The following is a 23,494-nucleotide window of genomic DNA, read 5'->3' as shown; positions in this document are numbered from 1 at the left end:
TGTAAACTAGTGTTTTTTTCCCCAACAATGTAGATATGTATCACACATATTACAAAGAATAGACATTAATTTTCAACTAAACTATTAATATTTTAAGACCAAATGGACACCAATGCCAATTCAAAGTCAGTTTTTGTTTTATTAAATAACGACTAGATAAGAGTGAATAACGATTAGATAAGACAATATCACAACACTCTCCAGCAGGTTTTGTTTTCTTCGTGTGTTGCCTCTGTTGTACGGAAGTTATGTTGTTTTGTTGCAGGAGAAGACATTCTTGTTGGGCTGGTGGACTTGATGATTCTGATTTTCTTGTTGGGCTGTTATTGTTGCTTAGGCCCAGACCACTCTTACTCTCAACATTTAGTCTTTTACAATGAAACACAATGAGTAGACTTTTGGGCGCTAAATGTTTTTTTTATTTATTTACTTAATTACCACCAAGATCAGTTATATACGATTACTTATTAGTGAATTAGTATGTCAGCGTTACAATGAAATAATTAATCTTTGGTTCTAAATTATATAGTCTTTTACAACCAAATCCCAAATATAGAAATTGGACTAGCAAAGGAACTCAAAGACTATCATCAGTTCACAAATACGTACAGTTCCTTATTAAATGATTATATTGCAGATGTAATCGGTTCACAAGTAAAAGACTAAGGCATATAATTAACAACAACAGATTGAAGCAAAAGAAAGAAGAAACTAAGACGACATGATATATCTATTTAAGTTTGTGATCTACATTTGCAGATGCACGTAAGGATTCCAACGCACGCAATGAATACCAAGCCAATTATAGTTAGCTTCTCATCAATGTCACCAATGAAGTCCACAACTTCGGCAAAACGTGGCAGCAGAGGAAACACAAAACAGATCACCGAACAGTGGAGATTACGAAACACATGTTGGATGCAACTGTTAGCAAAGAAAGCCAAACATAACCTGCAAAAGCACAATCAATGATATATATTATTAGAGACAAATAACTTCTATCCTTCTTCTTTTTTGGGGACATATATATAATTGTAACTTTTGCTCTGATGCTCACCAGAAGTGTGGCGCAGAATAATCTATAGATGATGAGTTATTAACAAGATGCCATATAAACACCGTAATCCAACCCACGAAGAAATATCCAAGCATCATTCTCAAACTGTTCATCACCTCGTTTATCCTGCAAATCAATCAAACCGGTATCGATTTTGGCTTATAATCCTTATAAAATAAAATAAAACACAATATATATATATATATACCTTGTCTCTGAGCTAACACTTTGGTTATAAAACCAGAAACGCCAACCAAGAATAGGGAGAGTGAGAATACAACCACAAGTATAAGCGATGATCAGTGTAACCAATATTTTTGGTGAAGGCTGTTGCTCGTCTTTTGTCAGAGTCAGAACAGCAATGGCTGCAACAATCTGGAGCAAGGCCACAACAAACCCGACCAGAGTCCAAACAACTGCATCAATATCAGTTCTACTCGACTGAACACCCTCATGTGGTGTTTTCTCATCAGCTGATGAAGAATCGTCATTGACTGTAATGTCGACGACGTGCTCATCACTTGTGGAAGAATCACCATGGATTGTAACATCATTTCGCTCACTCTTGGACAGCAAAGGGCCCTCCATCTGATCAGTTTTACCTTCTTCTGTTTTGTCCTATTGGGTTTAAAGTTTATCTAAATTCCGCATTAAACTACAAAACAGATCAACATTTATCTGATTTCTAAAATATTTCGTGTTAAACTATTATGTTATGATAAATGAAAAGAAAAGAAAAACTATTATATTAAGACCAGACTACCTCTCAAGATCTGCAAAAGTCAACTGTAGCCGCTAGTCAACTACTCGGTGTTCATCTAGTACTAGCACTCTACCAGTGACAGTGTAGCACGAATTGATACGCTATATTTTGATCAGTCACTTGTAATCTTTTATTATAAAATAACCTGGTGCTAAGTATTATCGATTATTTCTAAGATAAAACCCTAAAGCATGGACATATATTTTTGAATGCAACATTTTATACGATATCGATATTCAACAGTAGTACAGTACTACAGTATGAATTTCTAATTTATTTAGTATAAATAAAATTAAATAGTAATATTTGCTTACACGCAACACGCTACATGCGGTGGAAATTAACAAAGCATAGACATTTCCTATTCGTTAGAGAGTGTATTTATTATTTTAAGACCAAATTAGATAATTTTTTATATTGATTATCGAACCACTAAACGTAGACCCTTTGTGCTAAATTCTTATTTTAATCTGATGAAGAGTAATCTACAGTCTACACAGCAAGACCAATTCTTAACGTTAATCGTCGGGCGCTTTTAAAATAGAGTAATTATTAAAGTTTAAGTTATAAGTCATTTATGAAAGAGAGCTGATGCAAGATAGCCAAATTAAGGACGATGTAGTTTTATGGAAGGCAGCCAATTAAAAAGATCAAAGCTGATGATAATAAAAGTTTTTATTCATAGGAGGTTTTGGGCACACATAGCTGACAGGCCGGGAGTTAAATTGTATTGTAAAGTTGTAAACATGCATGCCAATTTTTTAATGCTCTAATAGAAAAAAATGATTTGCTGTATTTGAACTTTTGTAACTGAAAGGTTATCATAGATAACAAAACGAACAATACAATATGACCAGTTGCATTGAACAAAATATATAATGACGATAGCTAGTAAATGAAGAACACGGTAACAACGACTAGTACATGAACAGCAAAACATGTAGTTGATCAACAACTACCAAATGAACAGAGCCATAGAGTATTATTAACAACTGTTGAAAACAAAGACATGATCCTATATCATTGTTTTTTAGTCGTCATCGTCGTCAATGCAGCCGCAGATTACACCGATCCCGTGGAAAATCTTTATAAAAAATTCCGAAATCTGCTCAAGACAATATTCAATAGGCCATATGAAGACCTTTACTGCAAATTCGAGATTGGGAAGCACATATCGAATGCAACTGAAGAAAAGTAGAGCCATCCATAACCTGAAAGAGAAACAATGGTTGATTAATAGTTTTAGAGAGCTAGGTGAATATATTGTGTATATATATATTTTGGTGGATATATATGTATAGTTTGTAAATTTAGTTGGATGCGTACCAAAAGTGTTGAGTAGTATCTAGACATGATGACAACTCGGTAAGAAAAACCCAAAGAAAAAACACAATCCAACCCACGAAGAAATATGCAAGAAGCTTCTTTTCCACAAAGTCTATCGCCTCGCTGCATGCAAATCAATGTCAACCATTATTGAAACAAGTTTCTACTTATGCCTAAAAAGAAAAAGAAAAAAGAACAGAGTTTACATATACCTTGTCTCTGAGCAATCCCATAAACGCCAACATAGAATAGGGAGAGTGGCAATAGAGGCACAAATATAACCGATGATCCATATATACCAAATTTCTTCTAGGTCTGGATGTTGTTCATCTTTTGTCAGAGGCAGCAAATATATGGCTGCAATAATCTGGATCAAAGTCACTACAAACTCGACCAATACCCAAACCCATCCATGTTCTGTTATTGAAGACTCGCCATGGGTTGTAATGTAGACGATGTGCTCTCTCTTGTTGGTCAACAAAGGGCCCTCCATTGATCACTCTTTTTTTTTTCTTTTTTCTATTTTGTACAGTCGAAGTTAAACTCCATATGTATCCGAGTTGAAACATAGAAAGCACATATAGGCTCTTTCTATAATGCTCTAGTGCTAGCTAAACTATTATTTTAAGACCAGTCTACGTCAAGATATAGTTCAAAAGTCAATCGTAGATTGGTTTCTCTTTCTTTTGCTTATAGGCTTGTAGATATAAGGGATATTTGAATCCGAATGGTGAAAAAACCAAACTACTAACACAAATTACTACATTATTATGATTACCAATTCTAAGTCGTCTTTAACACTGAAAGAATTAGTAAAAAGACAAAATTGCAAGTGGTGCTAAATTATAGTGTTCTACAGTGAAACACAAAAGGGTAGACGACTTTGGAGCTAAATTGTTATTTTAAGACCTACTACACCAAGATCAAAAACATTTTAATATAAATTGTAGGACGTTAACAAAATTAAATAAATATCAAATCTGACTTGGACCCAAGGAACAATGAGTCAATGACTCAGGGCCCATTAACCATTGGTCACGACTGACAAGGTGGAGCTGGAATTCAGCCCATTAAGGATTTTGACAGATTAACATTATATGCTGTCAAAAAAAAAAAAAAAAAAATTACTTCGATCTCAAACTCCTATTTTTCTCATGTTACCAATGTTAGTTGGATTTCAGAAGCATGATACAATGAATGATAGAATGCCTTTGACGATTTCCAAAGCAAGAAGAACACATACGACTAAAGGGGTGAGTAAGAGAAGAGGAGTGGTGTAAAAGACCATTGCCAATGTTAGATTCAGAAAAACATATCTAATGCAACTGAAAGTAAGGAGAGCCACACATAACCTAAGAAAATGTAAAACAAAAATGGGTGAGTATTACTTTTACTGCATGTATTGGAAAGTGAAAGTTCAATATTACGTTTCAAGGGATATGATAAGCACCAGAAGAATTGAAGAGTAGTATCATCTAGAGCCGATGAGTCGAATGCCGTAAAAGAACAAATCCATAGCAACACCACAAACCAACCCACGAAGAAAACAGTCATAAAAAAGTCCATATCCTTGTTGATTCTGCAAACTGATAAAAACCATATGCATTATATATGATCTGAATCTAATGCATAAAAGAGAGAACTGAGAGTTCAACTGAGAAACACAATTATTCCTATAAATATATTACTTTATCTCTCTTGCGTATTCTTCTGTAGAATCGAGGTCAACACTCCGGTTATAATGCCAAAATCGCCAACATAGGATAGGAAGAGTGGCAACACAGCCACAAGTATAAACGATGATCCATATGAACAATAGTATTTGTTTGTGGTCTTCATCTCTTGGCTGGATCAGAACAATAATGGCTGCAGCAATCAGGACCAAAGTCACAACAAACTCTATCGAATTCCAAACACTTTCACTTGTGTACGGATCATTACACGATTCAACAACCTCGTCTGGTTGCTGATCATCATCACTTGATGAAGAACTACCATCGTTTGAGATGTCGATCATGTGTTCACTCTCGGTCAACAAAGAGCTCTCCACATATTGATCACTTTTTGGTTTCTTTCCGATCAAAAAGCTATAGAAGTCTATCTTACATCCGCGTTGACACACTAAGCATATACCTTTCCTTCTTGGTGCTAAATTATTATACAAACATTTTTAGACCAGATCAACACAAGTCAACTATATAGTATTTTACAAATTAAATCATTATTAAATAGTCAGTTAAGGAGACACAAGTAATTACGGAGAGGTTCTTGAAAAATGCAGATCAAAGCAGTAACATTTTATGTGTGCATGGTAACACACACTTTTATGTAGTGAATATTTACAAAATATCTTGAGCAAAATTAAACACCCTAAAAAATTACCTCAACCTGATTTCATTATCCCCTAACCAGTGATTGACAGAGAGGGCAAGTGGCTTTGATTCTCAGCCATTTGTCTATACACGCCGAATGAAATACGTGCGAGCATTCAAGTTTCCTTGTAACCTCTGCTGCCTCTCCATATTTCTTCAAGCATATGCAACAACACTGATCGAACACCATCATTAAAATAATGAAAAATTTAACAACAAACAAATTAGGTTTTTTTTAATTCAGACACATATTATAATTATTATCATCTTATAATACTCACATCATCATGGCTCGGTCTCTGAGAAATAAATCCACATCCTAGTCCATCCCCAAGAGAATCTGCACATAGTAGAACTGTACATGCATATCTAATGCAACTGAAAGCAATGAAGGCTACACATAACCTGAAAAAGGGTAATCAAGAAGACAGAAGTGAGTACTGATTAATCAATTAGGATTAATTTAACAAAATCTTTGTTGGGACATGATTGAGAGTTGAACCTGTAAAGTTTAGGAGCATCAGAAGGAGATGAGTGTGCATCACAAATCCATACAATCCCCAAGATTAACCATACAAGAAAGATACATTCAACCACTATCTTCAAAACCTCCATCACCCCATCCATTCTGCCACTAATATTTGTTAGTTTTAATTTTACCTAACTAAATTCATTAGTTTCAATAACAACAAAGCAATATATAGTTTTGCTTTTAAAAAAATGGTTGTTATACCTCGTCCTTGAGTAAACCCCAACTTGGTTATATTTGCGGACACACGATTGGACAAGAAGAAGCGCAATGGTAACACAGCCACAAGTGTAACCGATGAGCCATGCTAACAAAAGTGCGTGTGGATGTTCATCTTTTGCCAGAGTCAATATTACTAATGCTGCAACAATCTGAACCAAAGTAACTAGTAATTGCATTGTATTCCAAAAACTATCACAGCCTCGCGTAGATGAACTTGAACCGTCTTCATCCGTAGACGGAGACGAGCTTAATGAAGAATAGCTTCCCTCGTCCAAAGACGATACTGCTGAAGAATCTTCATCGCTTGTAATGTCGATGATGTGCTCATCATTGTCATTGTGGTTTTCTTGCTCCATTGTCACAAAGTCGTACGTGTAGGCTAATGCCAGCCGACAATATATGCACTCTACATGACTGATCAAAACCTAGAAAATTTAACTATAATCGCACAATTCACAAATTAATGGAAAGACTAGCTTATCCATCAACTAATAAATAATATTCACATTCCAACAATGTACAATTGGAGATAGCAAGATATGGAATTGTGCCCAAAAAAAGAAAAAAAGAAATGGAATTATCTTATACAAATTGGAAATGTCTAATAAAAAGTGGAAATATTCCGTCATAACTTTTTTTTTATCACTTCCGTTTCCAATTCGTTGCAAAAGTGACAAAAAAAGAAAATATGGTGTCTATGTGTAAATAACGAAAGAGCCTGGTACGTGTGTGAATATCAGAAGTCGAAGGTATTTATGCAAATAGCCAAATTTTGTGTGATTATATTGTAACTAATCAAAGTATCGGGCGCATGTGTGAATTTGCAAAAACTAGATACTTATAAACATATTTTTATTGCTTTTTTTTTTTCTTTTGCAAAAACGTAGGTATATGAAACTATTTACGTAATGTTGTGTTACGTGTAAGGAAAAAAAAAGAAATAATTAACCTTCGTACGGGTGTTTGGAGGACGCCATAGATAACTTGTCTTAGCCTTGAGTAACACGTGTTCGGTTGTCAAGAAACATGAGTATTTAAAAATACACGTAGATTTTAATGTGCACTATCATATATACTCGACCATGGATATGTTGTTTTAGTTTTATGTCGTTGATTAAACGAATGGGAGAGAGACATAAACAAATCACACACAACATGGGATGTCTAACAGAGATAGTAATGTGTTTTTTATGAATCCAACGGCTGAGAAAGAAACCCTACTTTGTCGGTAACAAGAGCGTAGCCGTCCGATGTGTCGAATCAACGGATCCAGATCATCGACATTTAAACACGAAGCGGCAAAGGAATGAAAAGAAAAATGTCATAAAACCTTTCGACAAGATCTTCGAATGGGTCCGACAAGATAAATCAATGCTAAAACGAGCTTGTCTCAAACGGCATCGTTTACTGTTCCCACGAGAACATATAAATGTGGCGAACGTAATGATAAAGTTCAAACACACCAACACACCAATATACTTGAATCAAAAAAAAGTACCAAAATGGCGAATGAGAGTAGCATTCTTGGACTCGCGATCACCGAGCTACGGCTAGGTCTTCCCGGAGATATCACTGTCTCCGGAAAGAAGAGGGCTTCTCCGGAAGCTGAGAGAGGCTTGAAATGTGAACGGGCGACAAAGAGTCAAGCTGTGGGTTGGCCACCGGTTTGCTCGTACCGGAGAAAGAACAGTCTCGAACAGACCAAAACTTCGTACGTGAAAGTGAGTGTAGACGGAGCTGCATTTTTAAGGAAGATCGATTTGGAAATATACGAATGTTACCGAGATCTCGCTTCCGCTCTGCAAAGTCTTTTCGGATGCTCTATCAGTTTTGGTTAGTTAATTTCTTGCATATTTCTATAAATATTATATTTTTGGTTCTGGTCTTAAATTAAGGTTATTAACTACATATAATGTTTGTATGTATGGAAATGAAGATGATGCTTCAAAGGAAAGTGAATGCGTACCAATATATGAGGATAGAGATGGAGACTGGATGCTTGCGGGAGACGTTCCTTGGGAGTATGTTTCCAGTTATCTCTATACTAATCTTCATTTAATTTCGTTTTGTTTTAATTGGTTTCTAACAAATTTACAAAATTATTTGTGCGCAGATTGTTCCTTGGATCATGCAAGAGGTTAAGGATTATGAAGAGAACATGTAACAGAGGATGAATGGTTTTATCACTTTATGAGCCTTAAAGAAATCTTGATATACATATTTACAGAGGATGACCAGCACGCGGCACGTAGTACTTACTACTCAATATATGTCTCTCTTCGGAAGTCTTAAGGTTTCCGAAATTTTCGAATCGATGATATATATGAGAAGTTGTCTTCTTTTACATGATTTTTTCATCTTTTATCTTTTGGTAATAAATAATCAATGAAAGTAGAAACTCGCTGTAAACTACAATGATATAAATAATTCATATCAGAAATATGATATGAAACTCCGAAACTGTTTACATTGCCTCAAGATGGGAGAAAAATGTACAATCTCGTTACAGTAAATATAACCTCTTGTTACTGATTAGATGTGCCGGGGTTTGGAAGAACCAAACCACGGATCAAACTAGGCTAAACCGAATTCTAACCAGGTATTAGATGAGTGGGACTGTGGGGACTGTTTTATGAACAAAGAGTAGTAGATGAATGAAGACGCCCTGGACCATCAATGTGACAAATCTATTTCGGTTAGGAGTTGAAACCTTCAGAATAGTGTGTCGAGTAGCTTTGGAGATATGAGAACCGCCACAGATTTGAACTGCAAATTCAAAATAAGTCTTATGAGAATCAAGGAAACCAAACTCAAACATTACCAGACAGGTTTTCGTATGTGGTTTAACTGTATAAGCTTACTTTCTCTTGCCTATACTTCATGCGTATAGCACTTAAGGGACAACCTTTGGTGTTAAGCTGCAGATCTTGTAAGGCATGCACAGATGCTTTCAGATCCGCTGCTTTGTACGTTGTGTAATGCTCAAGAGTTGGATTCTGCGGGGGAAAAAAAATCGAAAAGAAGTTAAAGATTTCGTGGAACGAAACTATGCCTGGATATAGAGAAAGAGAAGCGACACTACAGACCCATGGGTGGTTTGATTGGTCCAATGTCCACTTGGCAAGAAAAACTGCTGAAGCAGCAACAACGGAAGGAAGAAACTTCAAGAAATGGTAGTCTATTAATGTCAATTCCGTTAGATAGCTGGCTAAGAACTCGACTTCAAGGCTGGGGCTCTGCCGAATCAGCAATCAAATATCGACAAATTCTCAGTCTTTCTACTAAACTTTGTAACAAGAGGAGATAGGTGAGCAAATTGCAAAATGTATTACCAGGCGAGAGGCTTGCGCTGCTCTGAGAAATCTCCTGAGGAACGTTTTTGGAGTGGGAGTGTATATTTGAAAGCTAAAATGCTTAAGTACTTGGTTCTCCATTTCCAAAACCTGCACATCACGATTTGATTAACACATTCGTACATTACACACTTTCTTTTCTAGGTTTTAGACAGCAATTTCGGAATACCTGATCTCTTGTATAGGTGTTATCCGTAATGAAGCAAAACTCCTCAATGCGTGGCGCACAAATTTCTTCATACTTTCTGTAAAGTTTTAAATAGAAACAACTATAAGTTTAGTTTCACTTTTGAGACGAGATTTACTCGTGCGTTGAGAGGAACATACGAGGCAATTAGCATGCAAGTGATTCCGAGCAGTTGAAGTTTCTGTCTTTGCACGTAGTTTCCATGGAGGAACCAGTCTATGAGATACACTGTGAGGTAGAGAGTATCAGGTACAAGTGTGTATTCCTCAGAGACCTGTGATTAAAAACAGACTTTTTTGTGAGAAATCGGAGAAGGGCACAGAAGCTGCAAAAGTGGAACTAAACACTAACCTCCACAAGCCAATCAATCAAAATCCCCCGCATGGACTGGGTGACATCCTTCTGCATTCTCTCCATAAAGTTGGGAACTGGTCTGCGTTTGAGCTGCTCAAGGAGAAGTGACACAGAAGCGCAAGGTATCAAACTCTAAGTGCTTTGGCTTACCAAGTATTTTAAGTGACTATTAAAGCCTAGGAAGTACCTCTGAAACACGCAAATTGTTGTAGATTTCAGGGGCATAAAGGCAGCACAGTAAAGGATCCTTGTCATCTGAATCAATGTCTACAAATTTCGGGATATCCGGTACAGTTGAACTACCAATAACAGCACTTTTCTCAGCTGTAACCATTTGCAGAGAAAAAGGTTTATAAGTCACTAAAGACCACTCCTTTATACAATAGGAACTAAACACATGAAAATTTGTGTCAAATAGATCACCTGTAGAAGCTGATCTCCCAAGAGGTCTTGGAGGCAATTTGAAATTCCACTTTTCAATACAGTTATCAGCTGTTTCATTAGTGTCTTTACAGGGAGACAGGTTTCCTGCTGTATTTGATACAACTTCTACTTTTGCATTGGTCCCGGACTGAAGATCTGTGACTTCTGAAGTAGCAGAAGATGTCAACTGGGATGAACTCGCGACTCCCTGTCCCTTCTTTATCTGCTTAATGTCTCTGGCCTGAAATGGCAAAACCTATGTTTCAGAGATGCATGTTTTATTTCACAAGATCTTCACAGATATCACAGGGGGCCAAACACTATATAGAAACAGAATGTACTTTAACAACCTCAAGTATAGCTGCATTGGAGTTAACATTTGTGATCTCCCCTAGAACAGCTCGCTTCTTCCTCTTGTTGGGTGCGGTGGCTCTTGTATCCTCCAAGGCTGGTCTTTTTGTGGTTGCTCTCTGTTGATTCTGTGTAGTAGAATTCACTTCTAAAGCGCGTAAAGCAGAGGCACGAGAACGAGTGAGTGGACGAGACACAGCATTTTCCTTCCCCATGTTTGAAATCTCACGAGAAGACACAGCCTTGAAGAAGTCTTGAGTCTTAGGACTGCATCATCTTCCTCCGATCTGTCAAATTGAAAACAAGAGAACACAAAGATCAACGATTAAGGCAATAGAGAGAGATCACTGTTCAGAGGAGATTGCTCATCTGCAACAATGCATATAAAGATGTACTGAAAAAGATGGCCAGATTGACTCAAAACTTAGAACGAACTGATTTTTTTTGGAAACTTTCCAGGAAAATTTGGTCCATTGAACCAATAGTATCAATAGAAGATACATTCAAGCTCCAAGGTTCAGACTTTTTTTTTTTTCAAAACTCCGTAAGATTCAATGGTAGAATCAAAAGTTATTTGATTTCCTTATCGAACAATGCATATAGTAATTCAGAAAAGAACCTCAATTTTACAAAATCTACAGAAAATATCACTCCAAAATTTGAAGGAAAAATATTAGGAAAATCAATATTCGAGAATCCAACTACTCTTTCTTTCTTTGTTGGGGTTTTAACAAGTATCATTCATCAAAAAAATTCTTGAGACGCAGCCACATTTTCTTGGGAAAACGAACAGATCGTGGGAAACCTCTGCAAACCCATGAATCAGAGCTGCAACATCTACAGGAATCTCAAAAGAACCCACAAAACCCTATGCCTAAAATCAACTCACACTGTCTTACTTTTTTCTTCACACTCTACTTAAGAAAAGCTTTGCAAATGGACTACTATGCAAGAAACCCCCCAAAAACAAAAAAAAAGTTGAAAACTTGCGGCGGCTCAAACGAAAACGAAATGCAGATACGCGGATGCACAAGCAGGAGCATAAAAACGAAAACTTTACTACGAAATCAAGTTAAAAAGACTGAGATTGGACCTGAGAAGCTCCAGAAAACTCTTCAGGAGAAGAAGAAAAGGATAGGAGCTTTGGACACAGATCGAGATGGTGAAATCCGCTCTTTGGGGAAAGAGACTGTCTTTGAGAATGAGCGGAGACACACAACACACTAGTGTGGTTTAAACGATAAAGAAGACACATTTAGAAATAATTAAGGAAAAAAAAAGAAAAGAAAAAGATAATAACTTTACTAACGACATTAAAACAGTGTTTATTTCAAAAAGAAAACATTACAAAAATGTTTTTTTTTTTTTCCTATGTACAGAGAGAAGAATGAAATTAAACAAAAATTGACATGTTTGAGTGTTGTTGACCATAAATAAGGTCCATAAACATAGGGGAGAGAGAGAGAGAGAGAGACAAAAAGACGAAGAGATTTTTATTGGGGGAAATGAAAAGTTGAGTTTAGTTTAATAAATTAGTGCTTAATTATATGAATTTAGAAGCGTAGTTAAACATAGATTTGGGTGATCAACCCGTGAGATATGGAGTATATAAATTGTGATTTTTGTTTTTGCCACATTTATTATCCTTTTTTACATGTACAATGGTATAATGTGTCATTAATTTCACACCGTTTACTAATTTAATGAGAAGCAACCGAGGCTACAAGTAGAAGAATCCATCCATCCCTAGCCATTATTATTACAACTTTTTGTTTTAATATTTCCTTCTTTTTTTTTTTTTTTTGGTTCACATGTTTTTACTCTCTTTTCACTTTTGTAGCAAATCTGTTAATTAACCCGGCCCAAAACGTAAAAACAGTCCAAATCGGAGAGGTCCCAACAACAACACGGATTAAAAAAAAAAAAAACTTCATCGTGAGTGTCGAGTGGGAGGGAGTGGTGTATATATGGTAAATGCTGCAGAGATCTTTGTTCTCTTTCTGGCCAAGCTTCGTCTTCTTGCTTTTTAGAATTTTGTCCATGTTTCTTGTCACATCTTTGTTTGCTCTTGTTATGTAGTAATCTTTGTTTAAAAAACAGTAACAATAATAATGATTGAAGATAGTTTATACTTATTTTAACCATGGTGTGTCTATTTACACTAATAATACAACGGTGTGCAACTATTCTTGAGAGTCCTACTAATTTTATGGGAATATTAACAAAATGGGCACTTTTCGATTCCTTTCTTTCGAAAAAGGACCTCAATACAGTAGTCACGTACAACTCAGCAAAAATCCTCTGTTCATGACATTTTTGCCCTTCTTGGCACTTACACACAAACATCAAGCCATGGCGTATCACGAGTATGTAAGGAGATAAAAAAAACTATACCCTAGTAGCAACTTAATCAACCCAAACCAATTTTAAACAATTTGTCATATATTACAGTCCGTTTCAGTTTTTCTATATGCGTTTGTTCAACTTCGTTAGATTGTGTTGCTGATTTGATTTGTTTTCTCTATAGTTCAACAGATCATCATCGACCGTAAGATCGGAAGGTCAAAGAGATTCAGATTCGTGACCTTCAAGGATGAGAAATCAATGGACATAACATCACCGTCAACGAGGCTCAATCATGAGGAAGCGGTGGCGGAGGCAACTGTGGAGGTGATGGATCAGCAGAGGCGGTGGTGGAAGACGCGAGGGAGGATACAACGGTGGTGGTGGCGAAGGTGGTTACTCGAGAGGAGGTGGCGGCGGAGGATACAACAGTGGTAGAAGACGTGAAGGAGAAGGAGGAGGATACGGTGGTGGTGAAGGAGGAGCATACGGAGGTGGAAGCGGTGGATTGTAATTCCTTTAATTAGTTCGGGGATTATTACACAGTTTTCCCTAATTTTTCTTCCTTGATCGCCGAAGACTGGGATCAAATGACATCATATGAGAAGAGCACATAACAGACTTTTTACACTGATTGAATACCTGTTTTGGAAAGAATTGTTGAAAATACCTAAAACGAAATGATATGTCAAGAAAAGTGCCTTATTTGTAATTAACTCTAATTTTATTTTCCAATTTTACCGACGGTTACACGCTATACACATATAATCAAATTTGGTATAACTCTCAATTTATGATATGCATGTTTCTATATAACAAGTATTCTAAACAGACAAAATAACTTTGTAAACTTAAAAAAAAAAAAAAAAACTTTGTAAACTTGTAAGAGTATATGATAAGTCAACGATATTTCTGTTTGATAAGTATGATCATGAGTCAATCATAGTTTCTTTTGAAATTAGTTACAACACGTGATTATATGATCAAAGACTCTTACGAGTTTTGAATTCAAATAAAAAAAACTTTGGTGTATCCGAAAGTCTTATTATTTTATTTTGACTTGGTTACTATAAAGTCTAAAGTTTTTTAAAATAATGAATTGAGAGTAAAAATGCAAAGTGAGAAATGGACGTAACAACAAGAAGTCATGGCCCTAATAATGTTTCATCCAAAGAGCCAAAAAGGTAGATCTAATATTCAAAACACACACACACACAAGACAAAGTCACACAGAAAAGTTAAAGAGAGATCTGAAGTTTATTTATTATATGCGCATATATATATATAAATTTACTGTATGGTTGGGTTGGTCTGAGTTTGAAGTTTTGAACTCAGCTTTTCCCTCCAATCCCCTGACCGCATTTACTAACTAACAAATCTTTGATTTTCTTGAGACCATATGAATTTGATAGACAAATGGATTTTTACGTAATGGATATGTTTGGTGGTCCATGTCTCTCTATACTAATTTAAATTTCTACAGTACAATCACGTGAGTGCAATTGTAAACCATTGGCTTTCGGAAAAAGAAAAAAAATAAAAATAAATATATATATATATATTTTCCCTTTGTATTATGCTATGTTTTTGAGACCGATGGTCCCTTCTCGTTTATATAGTGCCATAGTGGACGACGTTAGCAAGATATGTTTAAATCCAAAAATTGCATTTCTGAAGACCAAAGATATAATTATATAGTGCAAACAAGACTATTGTATATATATATATATACATTAATTCATGTCATGGAGTATTAAACGGTGATCAATGGAACTTGCATTGTTAATCTACAACTGTTAGTTTTATGATGATCTTATTGGAGGCCTCGGATCTCGCGCATGCAAACTGGATTATAATATGTTCGATCGCCTAAGTTGTTTTTGTGTGTTTTCTCTTCTTTGGCTAGTGATCAACGTAACGTCTAAGCATGCAATCTCTTTATAAAAACAATTCGTATGATTAATATATATTTACGCCACATATGTTGTTGATCGCACTTGTAACCATCGCTTGATGAGTCGTACTAGTAGTTTTTATCAAATCTATAGGGCTACGCGATCTCGCCTCTCCTTACTCTAACTATCCAACCCTTTTTTTTTTTTTTACGCTTGATTCCGAATTGACGAAGCTTTCGATTCATGTTTTTTTCTATAAGTTTCCTTTTATTTTGGTCAAACACGCTCACTATTCATGGGTTACAAATCTGAAATTATTAAAGAAAAAACAAAGAGTTTTGTTTGACTAAAAAGAGAAAAGAAAAAGGCAACTTTGGAAAAGGGACTCATAATTTCATATATAAGTACCACCACCAACAGTCAGCAGTACAATAAAGAAATAACAAAATTTTGAGTCAAATAAGTCCATCCATGGGCCCAAAATGAAAACGGGCCGTAACCAATTGTTCAACCAAATTCGAACAAACCAAACCAAACCAGTGGCTCTCCCTCCATTCTCCATCTCCGTTGAATGAGAGTCACATGACTGACTGACATCTCCGAAATATCTCTTCTGCGAGCTCATTGTTAGTGATCTGATTATGGCGTTGGCCTATGCGCCCAACACTAAATTTCATTGATGAGATTGGTTCTCTTTGCAATTCTTGAGGGTATATATATATATACTTCCTCTAGCCTTAAAATTTGCATTCCCCTGGGACATGTATATGCTCTTTTGATGTTTCCCCTTTCTCAGACTGCCTGCTCACGTTCCATACTTCCATCCATAACTTGCACGAGAATGCTAGCTGGTGAAACGCATATACATCTCCCGACCAGATTTTGAAAGTCTCAAGCTAAGGCACTTACCCGTTAGACGTTAGCTGATTAATTGTTTCAGTTTTCATTGTTATACAGGTAAGATATGGCCATTACTATAAGATCAAGGTCGTTCCATGTGACCATTGATACTGTCATTGACATATTGAGGTAGTGACTAGGGGAAGTAATTGATAGAATAATGGAGACGATCTGACAAACGTAAGTAGAGACGCGTAGGAGTGAGATTAATTAAGATACATTAGACATATCTATCTCTCGAAATATCCAATGGCGATGAGTGGTTCGAAGAGGCACTGAACAAGCTCAGTGTGTGCCACAGATATCAAGAAACATGACAAGTGGTTCCCGGACTTTGGATCGGCCAAAAACATTCCAACTTCACTGTTTTAAATTTTTATTTTTTACTTTTCTCTACTCTCACTTTTTCTTTCACCACTTTTATGTATTATAGATTTAATTAACACACTACTTAAACAATATTTACCATTGGTTAACACGTTTTTTTTTAACTCGTTTTACCACAAAACCATATTTGTCGGTAATTATAGCGGGGATGCCATTTTGGACCTCTTTCTATAGTTATATAAACAGACATGTATATATATTTTTATTACTAGCCCTAGTTAAAGTTTATTTTTCCTGCCAGGAAAGAGGAAACTATGTATATTTTTTCCAATTTTCTGTAGCAAAATAAATTTATATCAAATTTGTTGATCTTCTCAGCCAATAAACTAAGATGTTGCCTCTATCTATGGTCTAAATGTTACGTTTGGACTGTTGTGGACTGACATAAAAGATAAAGTTTGAGATTGGAGGCCTTTAACATTGTCAGTTAAAGGGGTAATTTGAACTACATACACCAAGTTGACAAAATTATATAAAAATAAGAACTGCATAACAATCTGAAACTACTGATCTGTACTCAATGACTTAACCGACAATAGACGTATAAGGGAGGGGTGATCATTTTAATAAAAAATGTTAATAAACAGACATAACTAATTGTGGAGAAAATATCCCACATCCGAAGATGTGAAGGCACTTCAGTAATATATAAGAGATTAGGGCCAATCCACTCATTGCCAATTGGTTTTGAGTTGGAAGCCCATAACAAATCCTAATCTAACATGGTATCAGAGCCCGAACACACGCTGACCCATTAATTAATCCGGCCCGAATAGAGGCCCGATCACCCCATTAATTGATGACCCAAAAGAAGGCCCAATTCCATCGAGATAGCTAGAAGAGCATTATCTCGAGGGGGCGTGATGGATTCTGTCGAGATTAATGGCTAAAAGATCCATTATCTCGAGGGGGCGTGTGGAGAAAAGATCCCACATCGGAAGATGTGAGGGGACTTCAATAATATATAAGAAATTAGGGTCAATCCACTCATTGTCAATTGGTTTTGAGTTGGAAGCCCATAACAAATCCTAATCTAACACTAATTTTTATCTTACTCTATGATCAAAGCAAGACGCTAAATAAAGCTAATGCATATATATGCTGCACGAATGAGCATTTATTCTTTTTATAATTTTCCACTACATAAAAAAAAATCGGAGCATAAATATGACATTTGTTGAAATTGTGCATTTTTTATTTACAGGATATGATGTTTCCGTTGATCGATAAGTTGTTCTCACAAAAAAAAAATCATATTAAGATATATACTAATTAGACAATGTTTTTGGTAACAAGTTTTTTTTAACAGTGGTTTAATTTGAAATATTATGGATAAGAAAGTGTTTGTGATGCTACCTAAACGTTAGACAAAGTAAAAAGTTTGGAGTTTGCAATTCCTATATATTTTCCTTTTTTGGGTAAATAAAAATTTAATTAGAATTGTTATTACTACATGTTACAGAGTAAACATCATCCAAATGTCCTATTTTGATAATAACTTAATAAGTATCTCATAGTGTTGAAAATTAAATAAAATTTGTCAGCGACAACAAAATTTCTCTCCATCATGTTTCCTCATCTCTTCTAACATTGGAAATTGCAATTTTGACATCTTCATAGTAACAATATAATATCATATAAGAAACTGAAGGTGCACGTTTTTTTGGCAATTATTAAAAACTTATGAGATATGGTTTTCTATCCATCCAATAGAACAAATCGAAGCGTTTCTAGAAATATCTTTATCCATGTATTCTATCTACTTTTTATTTTTGGATTTTATGGACTGATGACACACACAACACTTATCATATAAGCGGCCTTCAGTTCTCGTCACTGCCAACTGTTGTGAGAGTTATATAAACGAGTGAACAACAGTTCAATCACAAAAGACTAATAATCTCCAGAGTAAAAAGATAGTAATAATTGAGAGGAAACAAACATTGATCGAGGAAATGTAAAAGTTACTATATAAATATACATCGGGCAGCTACTTTGAAACAACCTCGCTGAAACAAGATCGCCTTCACACTCACAGCCCACCACCCACATCTACACAAGATTCATGAACTTACCTCTCCACTTGGCTCAAATTCATCCAATATTAAACCCCTCTCGTGTGGTGTACGTGTGCTACATATTCATCTCGATGTCACATATAGTAATATGTCTACTTCTCGTGATCAAACATCTCATACTAGTTGCTAATTGATGGGAGGACCTTCATGATCATGCATCCAATTAACGATCGATCGACATCATTTGTTGTGTAGAAATTGGCATTTCTAAAGTGAATTTATGAAGTATATATATTCAGATTTTGATAGAAAATGTATATATATATATATATATATATAGCATTCGTCGTATGTAATACTGTATAAATTGAGTGACTATTTGGTGAACATGAACAGGTGAAACTAACTTTAACCATCTTCAACATTTCTTCTTCTTTCATGTGCACTAAAAAAAAAATGGATCCTTTTTTTTTCTTTTCTGCTAAAGACTTTAATGAACAGTAGTTTATATACCCAAATGGAAATTAAAACCATTATTACAGAATTTAATATTTTGAAGGTACCACTATTCACATGAAATACATTTGAAAATGGTCCTCTACACATAACTAAAAGTAACAGGCACAAAACAAAATGTGTTGTCAAATTCTTAATCACTATTTTTTTGTTCTCAAATTTCAAACAGAATATATATACTTGTCATATCGCAAAAAACATATATATATATATATATATATATATATATACATGATCATATTCGATTTTCAAGAGTAACAAGGCACGTGAACGGGTTGATGAAGTGGTTTTAACTTCAATAAAATGGCTCTATGTACATAGTTAAATTGCAATACATACATAATTTATAGTGCTTATATGAATTAAAATAGACGTCGTTACAGTAGAGTATAACATTTACAAGATTCCCAAAATTCAAACAATAAGGAAGATGTCGTGGAAACAGACATAGTTTGGTGTCATCGGTAAAAGTTGAATAGATATAGAGTAACTCGTTGATATATTGTAGAGTCGTTTGGTTTGACGTGAACGTAGTTGTATGTTTGGGGGGTAAAAAAACAATATTTTAATATTGTCGTTTTCTTGGTTTTTAATTTGTCCATACTCGTTTGAACTTTTTGTTTTTCTTTCAATATATATATATATATATGCAGGTAATAGAATAGAAAACAAAAACAGATTAAAATTAGATGTCTGTGTGGTGTTAATTAATGTCGGGATCCATTGTAAGGGTAAGGATAAAGATATGGGGCAGGCTCTTGGCAAAGAAAACGATGGTATCCAATGAGATTGAAAGCAAACGCATCTAACTTTCCTTTTTTTCTTTTCGATTTTATAAAACCTAATAATGATTTATTACAAATCTGGATCATTAGTTAAAGTAAGTGACGCACTGTTAAAATTAGGTCCGACATATACAGTAAAACCTCTATAAATTAATAATGTTGGGACTATGGAAATCTATTAATTTATAGAGGTATTAATTTATCGATAAATTAATAATTATTAATTTATAGAGAGATATTCCTAATTTGGAAAATATTTTCAAAACAATATTTAAAAATAAGATTTAATCATGATAATTAGTATTTTATATATTCAATTACAAATAAAATAATAATTATTATGTATTAAAAGAGAATGCTAACTATTTTTCATATAGTAAAATATTAGAAATAAAATCTAACAAAAACTAATGTGTCTATATTTACATGTATTTTGAAAATTTTACCTAATTATTAATTTATAATATTGATGGGATCATATATTTACAAAGGATTTTCAAAAAAATTATTATCTTATTATTTTATCGAAATATGTCTAAAATTACACTGGTCCCAACTTGGGACCGGAGAAATTTATTAATTTATAGAGATTATTAATTTATCGAGTATTAATTTATAGAGGTTTTACTGTAATTCCAAAACTCTAGGTGGCGTTTGAACATTTAGTTAATAAGCAACAAAAAGCCCTAATAAGTCCAGATAGGGTTTATTCAATTACACGTGGATGGTTACGGACCATGTCATAAACGTATACATCCCTTAAAGCCAAGAGATAAGTATCCTATTCTTGCTGTCACAAAAATACTAATATTGTTTTCCCCTTTTGTGAGATTCTTATATATATTTCCAAATCATACCGAATAATAGATTTGTATTTATATTGCTATAATTATCTACGTGATATTTTTTTTAACTATCATCCGATAAAGATGTTTACTCTGCAACTAAATAATATAAACATAAACATACTTCTAGACTCGTTGCATACGTACGTAAACAGGCATAAACATAAATAATGTTCGTAGATGTGTGTTCTGGTGTGGTGTGGGGTTAGAACTGGGAGACAAGGTACGGGAGATCAATCTCTCCCGCTCTATGATGAGAATCATAATTATTCTGTTTTGTGAAATTTTGGAAAGCGATATATGTAGAGAGAGCATTATGTGAGGAGCACGTGCATGGATGATGATGCATGTGCATGTCCATGTGTTATGTGTATTAATTTTAATAATATAAGTTTGGCTTTGTTATTTCAACTAATGTAATAACAACAATTAACACTAGCTAGCTAGTAAAAACAATAAGACCAATTAAGCTTCACCCTTATCAAAACCTAAAATACCAACAAAACCGGGTGGGATCATATATGGCCGCTTGTTCCGGCATTGTCGTGTCGTGTGAGATCATTTGCCACTTTATATCGACAAAAAGTTTAGTTATCATTCATCATCATTAATTAAAACCTAAAACGAGATCATTTTTATTCATACAAATCGAACAGCCAATATTTATAAAATTTCTAGTTTGTTATTGATAAAATGTAAAAAGTTAAGTTGTAAACTAGTATTACATTTTCCTATATCTACTTGTAATTAGGATCATATCGAAAACAATAGGCATTAATTATGCGTTTATATTTTCCCTTTTCCTTTAAACATAATGCGTTGCTCTTATTCTTAAGGACTAGATAGAGAGCTAGCTATAGTGTTTGAGATAAAATAAAAAGGACCCACGATATGTAAAATTTTGTCGTGTTGTAGATAATTTTATTTTTGGAATATAGCTTAGTGAGAGCCAAGTCGGATACAAGAAGACAAAACATTTAAAAGTACAAAAAATTATTAAAAGAGAAGAACCAACAAAACAAATGTGAATAAGACGAAAATGACCAAATTTAAATAATTGTTTTTAGAAAAAAAAAGAAAATAAATGGGGTAGAGTCTTTCCAGAGAAGAAAAAGAGAGATTCATCAATTCAAGTAGGTCTCTCCATGCTTTTTTTTAGGATTAATTGGATTTTTAGTACATTTTTGAAACATAATTATAAAAGTAGTACATTTACTATTTATAATTAGCAAACTAATACATTTTTACTATTTGGACACTATTTAGACACTATTAAAAAACTCTTTAAATCTAATAACTATAATATTAATCAAAATAAATTTGTTTTTAATAAAATTTCAGTTACATAAAAATCTACATTTTTTTCTCTGTAATTTGATATGCATTTTATTCTAATAATTTATAATATTTTTCAAACAAATTTTGATACGTCCAGCTATCCTTATGTACAGTTGTGTGTCGCTGTACGGAAAATCATCCGTACAGCGGTCTATATATACGTATAATTGTACGTGTACAAATGTTTTTCTTGTCTATATATGTATATTTGTTTATGTGTAAATATGTGTTTTTGTAGTTATTTCTCTTTGTACAAATATTTTATGTACAATAATGTGTTGCTGTAAAGTTGTCTATATGTACAGATACCTGAAATAGTAAAATTGTACTATTTTGCTAATTATGAATAGTAAATGTACTACTTTTATAATTATGTTTCAAAAACGTATTAGTTTGCTAACAAACCCTTTTTTTTATTGGTTCCCAATCTTGATTCAACGTTTGATCCATTTCAAGTAATTATTATTGCTATTTTTTTCACTCCTTCAAAAAGTTTTAAACAAACCACCCAAAAAAAAAAAAAACTGTTACTATTTACTTTATCACACTATTCGTACACCTAATCAACTGGTTCGTCGAAACTTTATATATATGGGTCCTTTTGATTGTATATATGTGCGAAAAAAAAGAAAACTAGATTCGGGGGACTATCATTCACACAAATATTATAAATCTATATCAGTTTCGTGCATCTTCTAAATATATATTTAATACGTACAACAATACATAGTATTTGAATGTCAAGTTTGTCTTCAAATTGATCAGCGGATAGATATTAAGTTTGTAGTTTAGATAGAAGCCAAAAACAGTAGAGGTCTTAAATAGGCAGCGAAAAGGCAAAATGTGAAACTACATATACAATATCATCGACTACACTTGTTGTATTGCTACTGTTTCCGCTAAAGGACATTGTATGCAAAAAGAAGCATGATATCGTTTTCCTCCACTATAAACTATTCGAATATTTTAAACATTTATTACCACCATTTTTTCATCTAGCATTTGTTTTTTCAAAATAATAATTTGGGAATTCTTTTTGTTAATAAGAGATACAAACCAAATGAACGTGTGTTATGTATATATTTCAATGTCTGAATGATTTTTCGTCATATATAATTTTGTTCTTTTTCAAAGATAGAAATGATTGGATTTGGTTTTTTAGTGAAAAAAAAGATAGAAATTGATAGAGAGCTTATCTTATTCGAACCGAATTTCAATCTATCATATTTGATTCGAGGCAAAAATTTGGTGTGTGCATGTATAAACATGATGAGATGAGGCCACTCAAGACTTGACAACTACTATAGGTTTTATTTTCACGAATGTTTTCAGTTTGTGCGACTGCATATATATTATAATGTGTACATTTGATTTATTATGCTTATGTGGTTGTTCCTCGACTCATCTTATTTTTGTTAAATGATTTACGTTCAAATAAATTGTAGATTTTTACTCCAAATAAATTGTTACATGAGAGAATCTCTCCATTTTTCTTGGTGGAAAAGAAAAAAAAAATCAAAGAAGATAAGC

At 34.1% G+C, this 23,494-nt stretch overlaps 6 protein-coding genes across 6 annotated transcripts; 1 reads left to right on the top strand and 5 right to left on the bottom strand.

Moving 5' to 3' along the window:
* Positions 1–734: 734 nt before the first annotated feature.
* On the bottom strand, positions 735–1,669 carry LOC17900217. Its single transcript, XM_006306225.2, has 3 exons — positions 1,266–1,669; positions 1,058–1,183; positions 735–951 (listed from the first exon to the last, which is right to left on the bottom strand). The coding sequence occupies exons 1-3, from the start codon at positions 1,643–1,645 to the stop codon at positions 735–737; spliced, it is 723 nt and encodes a 240-aa protein (XP_006306287.1). The 5' UTR covers positions 1,646–1,669.
* Positions 1,670–2,677: 1,008 nt separating this feature from the next.
* On the bottom strand, positions 2,678–3,684 carry LOC17898167. The gene is made up of 3 exons (XM_006303763.2): positions 3,359–3,684; positions 3,147–3,269; positions 2,678–3,031 (listed from the first exon to the last, which is right to left on the bottom strand). The coding sequence occupies exons 1-3, from the start codon at positions 3,637–3,639 to the stop codon at positions 2,851–2,853; spliced, it is 585 nt and encodes a 194-aa protein (XP_006303825.1). The 5' UTR covers positions 3,640–3,684; the 3' UTR covers positions 2,678–2,850.
* A 639-nt stretch (positions 3,685–4,323) lies between these two features.
* On the bottom strand, positions 4,324–5,598 carry LOC17897754. The gene is made up of 4 exons (XM_006304766.2): positions 5,556–5,598; positions 4,835–5,294; positions 4,597–4,725; positions 4,324–4,498 (listed from the first exon to the last, which is right to left on the bottom strand). Exons 1-4 carry the CDS (start codon positions 5,596–5,598, stop codon positions 4,324–4,326), a joined length of 807 nt encoding a protein of 268 aa, XP_006304828.2.
* A 364-nt stretch (positions 5,599–5,962) lies between these two features.
* Positions 5,963–6,625, bottom strand: LOC17899309. The gene is made up of 2 exons (XM_006304705.2): positions 6,252–6,625; positions 5,963–6,146 (listed from the first exon to the last, which is right to left on the bottom strand). Exons 1-2 carry the CDS (start codon positions 6,623–6,625, stop codon positions 5,963–5,965), a joined length of 558 nt encoding a protein of 185 aa, XP_006304767.2.
* Positions 6,626–7,771: 1,146 nt separating this feature from the next.
* LOC17897351 (auxin-responsive protein IAA5) lies at positions 7,772–8,509 on the top strand. The gene is made up of 3 exons (XM_006305673.2): positions 7,772–8,102; positions 8,206–8,290; positions 8,383–8,509. The coding sequence occupies exons 1-3, from the start codon at positions 7,772–7,774 to the stop codon at positions 8,441–8,443; spliced, it is 477 nt and encodes a 158-aa protein (XP_006305735.1). The 3' UTR covers positions 8,444–8,509.
* Positions 8,510–8,668: 159 nt separating this feature from the next.
* Positions 8,669–12,192, bottom strand: LOC17898966 (cyclin-A2-3). Its single transcript, XM_006307438.2, has 11 exons — positions 12,031–12,192; positions 10,937–11,224; positions 10,587–10,827; positions 10,351–10,487; positions 10,161–10,253; positions 9,950–10,083; positions 9,792–9,867; positions 9,602–9,712; positions 9,356–9,505; positions 9,131–9,265; positions 8,669–9,035 (listed from the first exon to the last, which is right to left on the bottom strand). The coding sequence occupies exons 2-11, from the start codon at positions 11,150–11,152 to the stop codon at positions 8,982–8,984; spliced, it is 1,347 nt and encodes a 448-aa protein (XP_006307500.1). The 5' UTR covers positions 11,153–11,224; positions 12,031–12,192; the 3' UTR covers positions 8,669–8,981.
* Positions 12,193–23,494: the final 11,302 nt, after the last annotated feature.

Source organism: Capsella rubella, unplaced genomic scaffold (assembly GCF_000375325.1).
Source record: "Capsella rubella cultivar Monte Gargano unplaced genomic scaffold, Caprub1_0 scaffold_1, whole genome shotgun sequence".
NCBI lineage: Eukaryota > Viridiplantae > Streptophyta > Magnoliopsida > Brassicales > Brassicaceae > Capsella > Capsella rubella.
The sequence above is the reverse complement of the archived record's forward strand: the minus strand, read 5'-3'. Positions and strand labels throughout refer to the sequence as shown.

What these genes read in the sequence shown, in the direction of transcription:
- LOC17900217 (XM_006306225.2), bottom strand. Translation starts at nt 1,645, where the DNA reads ATGGAGGGCCCTTTGCTGTCCAAGAGTGAGCGAAATGATGTTACAATC. An exon ending in AGTGTTAGCTCAGAGACAAG is followed by an intron (nt 1,184 to 1,265) that starts GTATATATATAT and finishes ATTGATTTGCAG; the next exon opens with GATAAACGAGGTGATGAACA. An exon ending in TATTCTGCGCCACACTTCTG is followed by an intron (nt 952 to 1,057) that starts GTGAGCATCAGA and finishes GTGCTTTTGCAG; the next exon opens with GTTATGTTTGGCTTTCTTTG.
- LOC17898167 (XM_006303763.2), bottom strand. Translation starts at nt 3,639, where the DNA reads ATGGAGGGCCCTTTGTTGACCAACAAGAGAGAGCACATCGTCTACATT. An exon ending in TGGGATTGCTCAGAGACAAG is followed by an intron (nt 3,270 to 3,358) that starts GTATATGTAAAC and finishes ATTTGCATGCAG; the next exon opens with CGAGGCGATAGACTTTGTGG. An exon ending in GATACTACTCAACACTTTTG is followed by an intron (nt 3,032 to 3,146) that starts GTACGCATCCAA and finishes TTTCTCTTTCAG; the next exon opens with GTTATGGATGGCTCTACTTT.
- LOC17897754 (XM_006304766.2), bottom strand. Translation starts at nt 5,598, where the DNA reads ATGGCTGAGAATCAAAGCCACTTGCCCTCTCTGTCAATCACTG. An exon ending in GCCCTCTCTGTCAATCACTG is followed by an intron (nt 5,295 to 5,555) that starts GTTAGGGGATAA and finishes ATAATAATTTAG; the next exon opens with CACCAAGAAGGAAAGGTATA. An exon ending in ACTACTCTTCAATTCTTCTG is followed by an intron (nt 4,499 to 4,596) that starts GTGCTTATCATA and finishes ACATTTTCTTAG; the next exon opens with GTTATGTGTGGCTCTCCTTA.
- LOC17899309 (XM_006304705.2), bottom strand. Translation starts at nt 6,625, where the DNA reads ATGGAGCAAGAAAACCACAATGACAATGATGAGCACATCATCGACATT. An exon ending in GGGGTTTACTCAAGGACGAG is followed by an intron (nt 6,147 to 6,251) that starts GTATAACAACCA and finishes TATTAGTGGCAG; the next exon opens with AATGGATGGGGTGATGGAGG.
- LOC17897351 (XM_006305673.2), top strand. Translation starts at nt 7,772, where the DNA reads ATGGCGAATGAGAGTAGCATTCTTGGACTCGCGATCACCGAGCTACGG. An exon ending in CGGATGCTCTATCAGTTTTG is followed by an intron (nt 8,103 to 8,205) that starts GTTAGTTAATTT and finishes ATGGAAATGAAG; the next exon opens with ATGATGCTTCAAAGGAAAGT. An exon ending in GCGGGAGACGTTCCTTGGGA is followed by an intron (nt 8,291 to 8,382) that starts GTATGTTTCCAG and finishes ATTTGTGCGCAG; the next exon opens with ATTGTTCCTTGGATCATGCA.
- LOC17898966 (XM_006307438.2), bottom strand. Translation starts at nt 11,152, where the DNA reads ATGGGGAAGGAAAATGCTGTGTCTCGTCCACTCACTCGTTCTCGTGCC. An exon ending in TGGGAGATCAGCTTCTACAG is followed by an intron (nt 10,488 to 10,586) that starts GTGATCTATTTG and finishes AAATGGTTACAG; the next exon opens with CTGAGAAAAGTGCTGTTATT. An exon ending in ACTTGCATGCTAATTGCCTC is followed by an intron (nt 9,868 to 9,949) that starts GTATGTTCCTCT and finishes AAAACTTTACAG; the next exon opens with AAAGTATGAAGAAATTTGTG.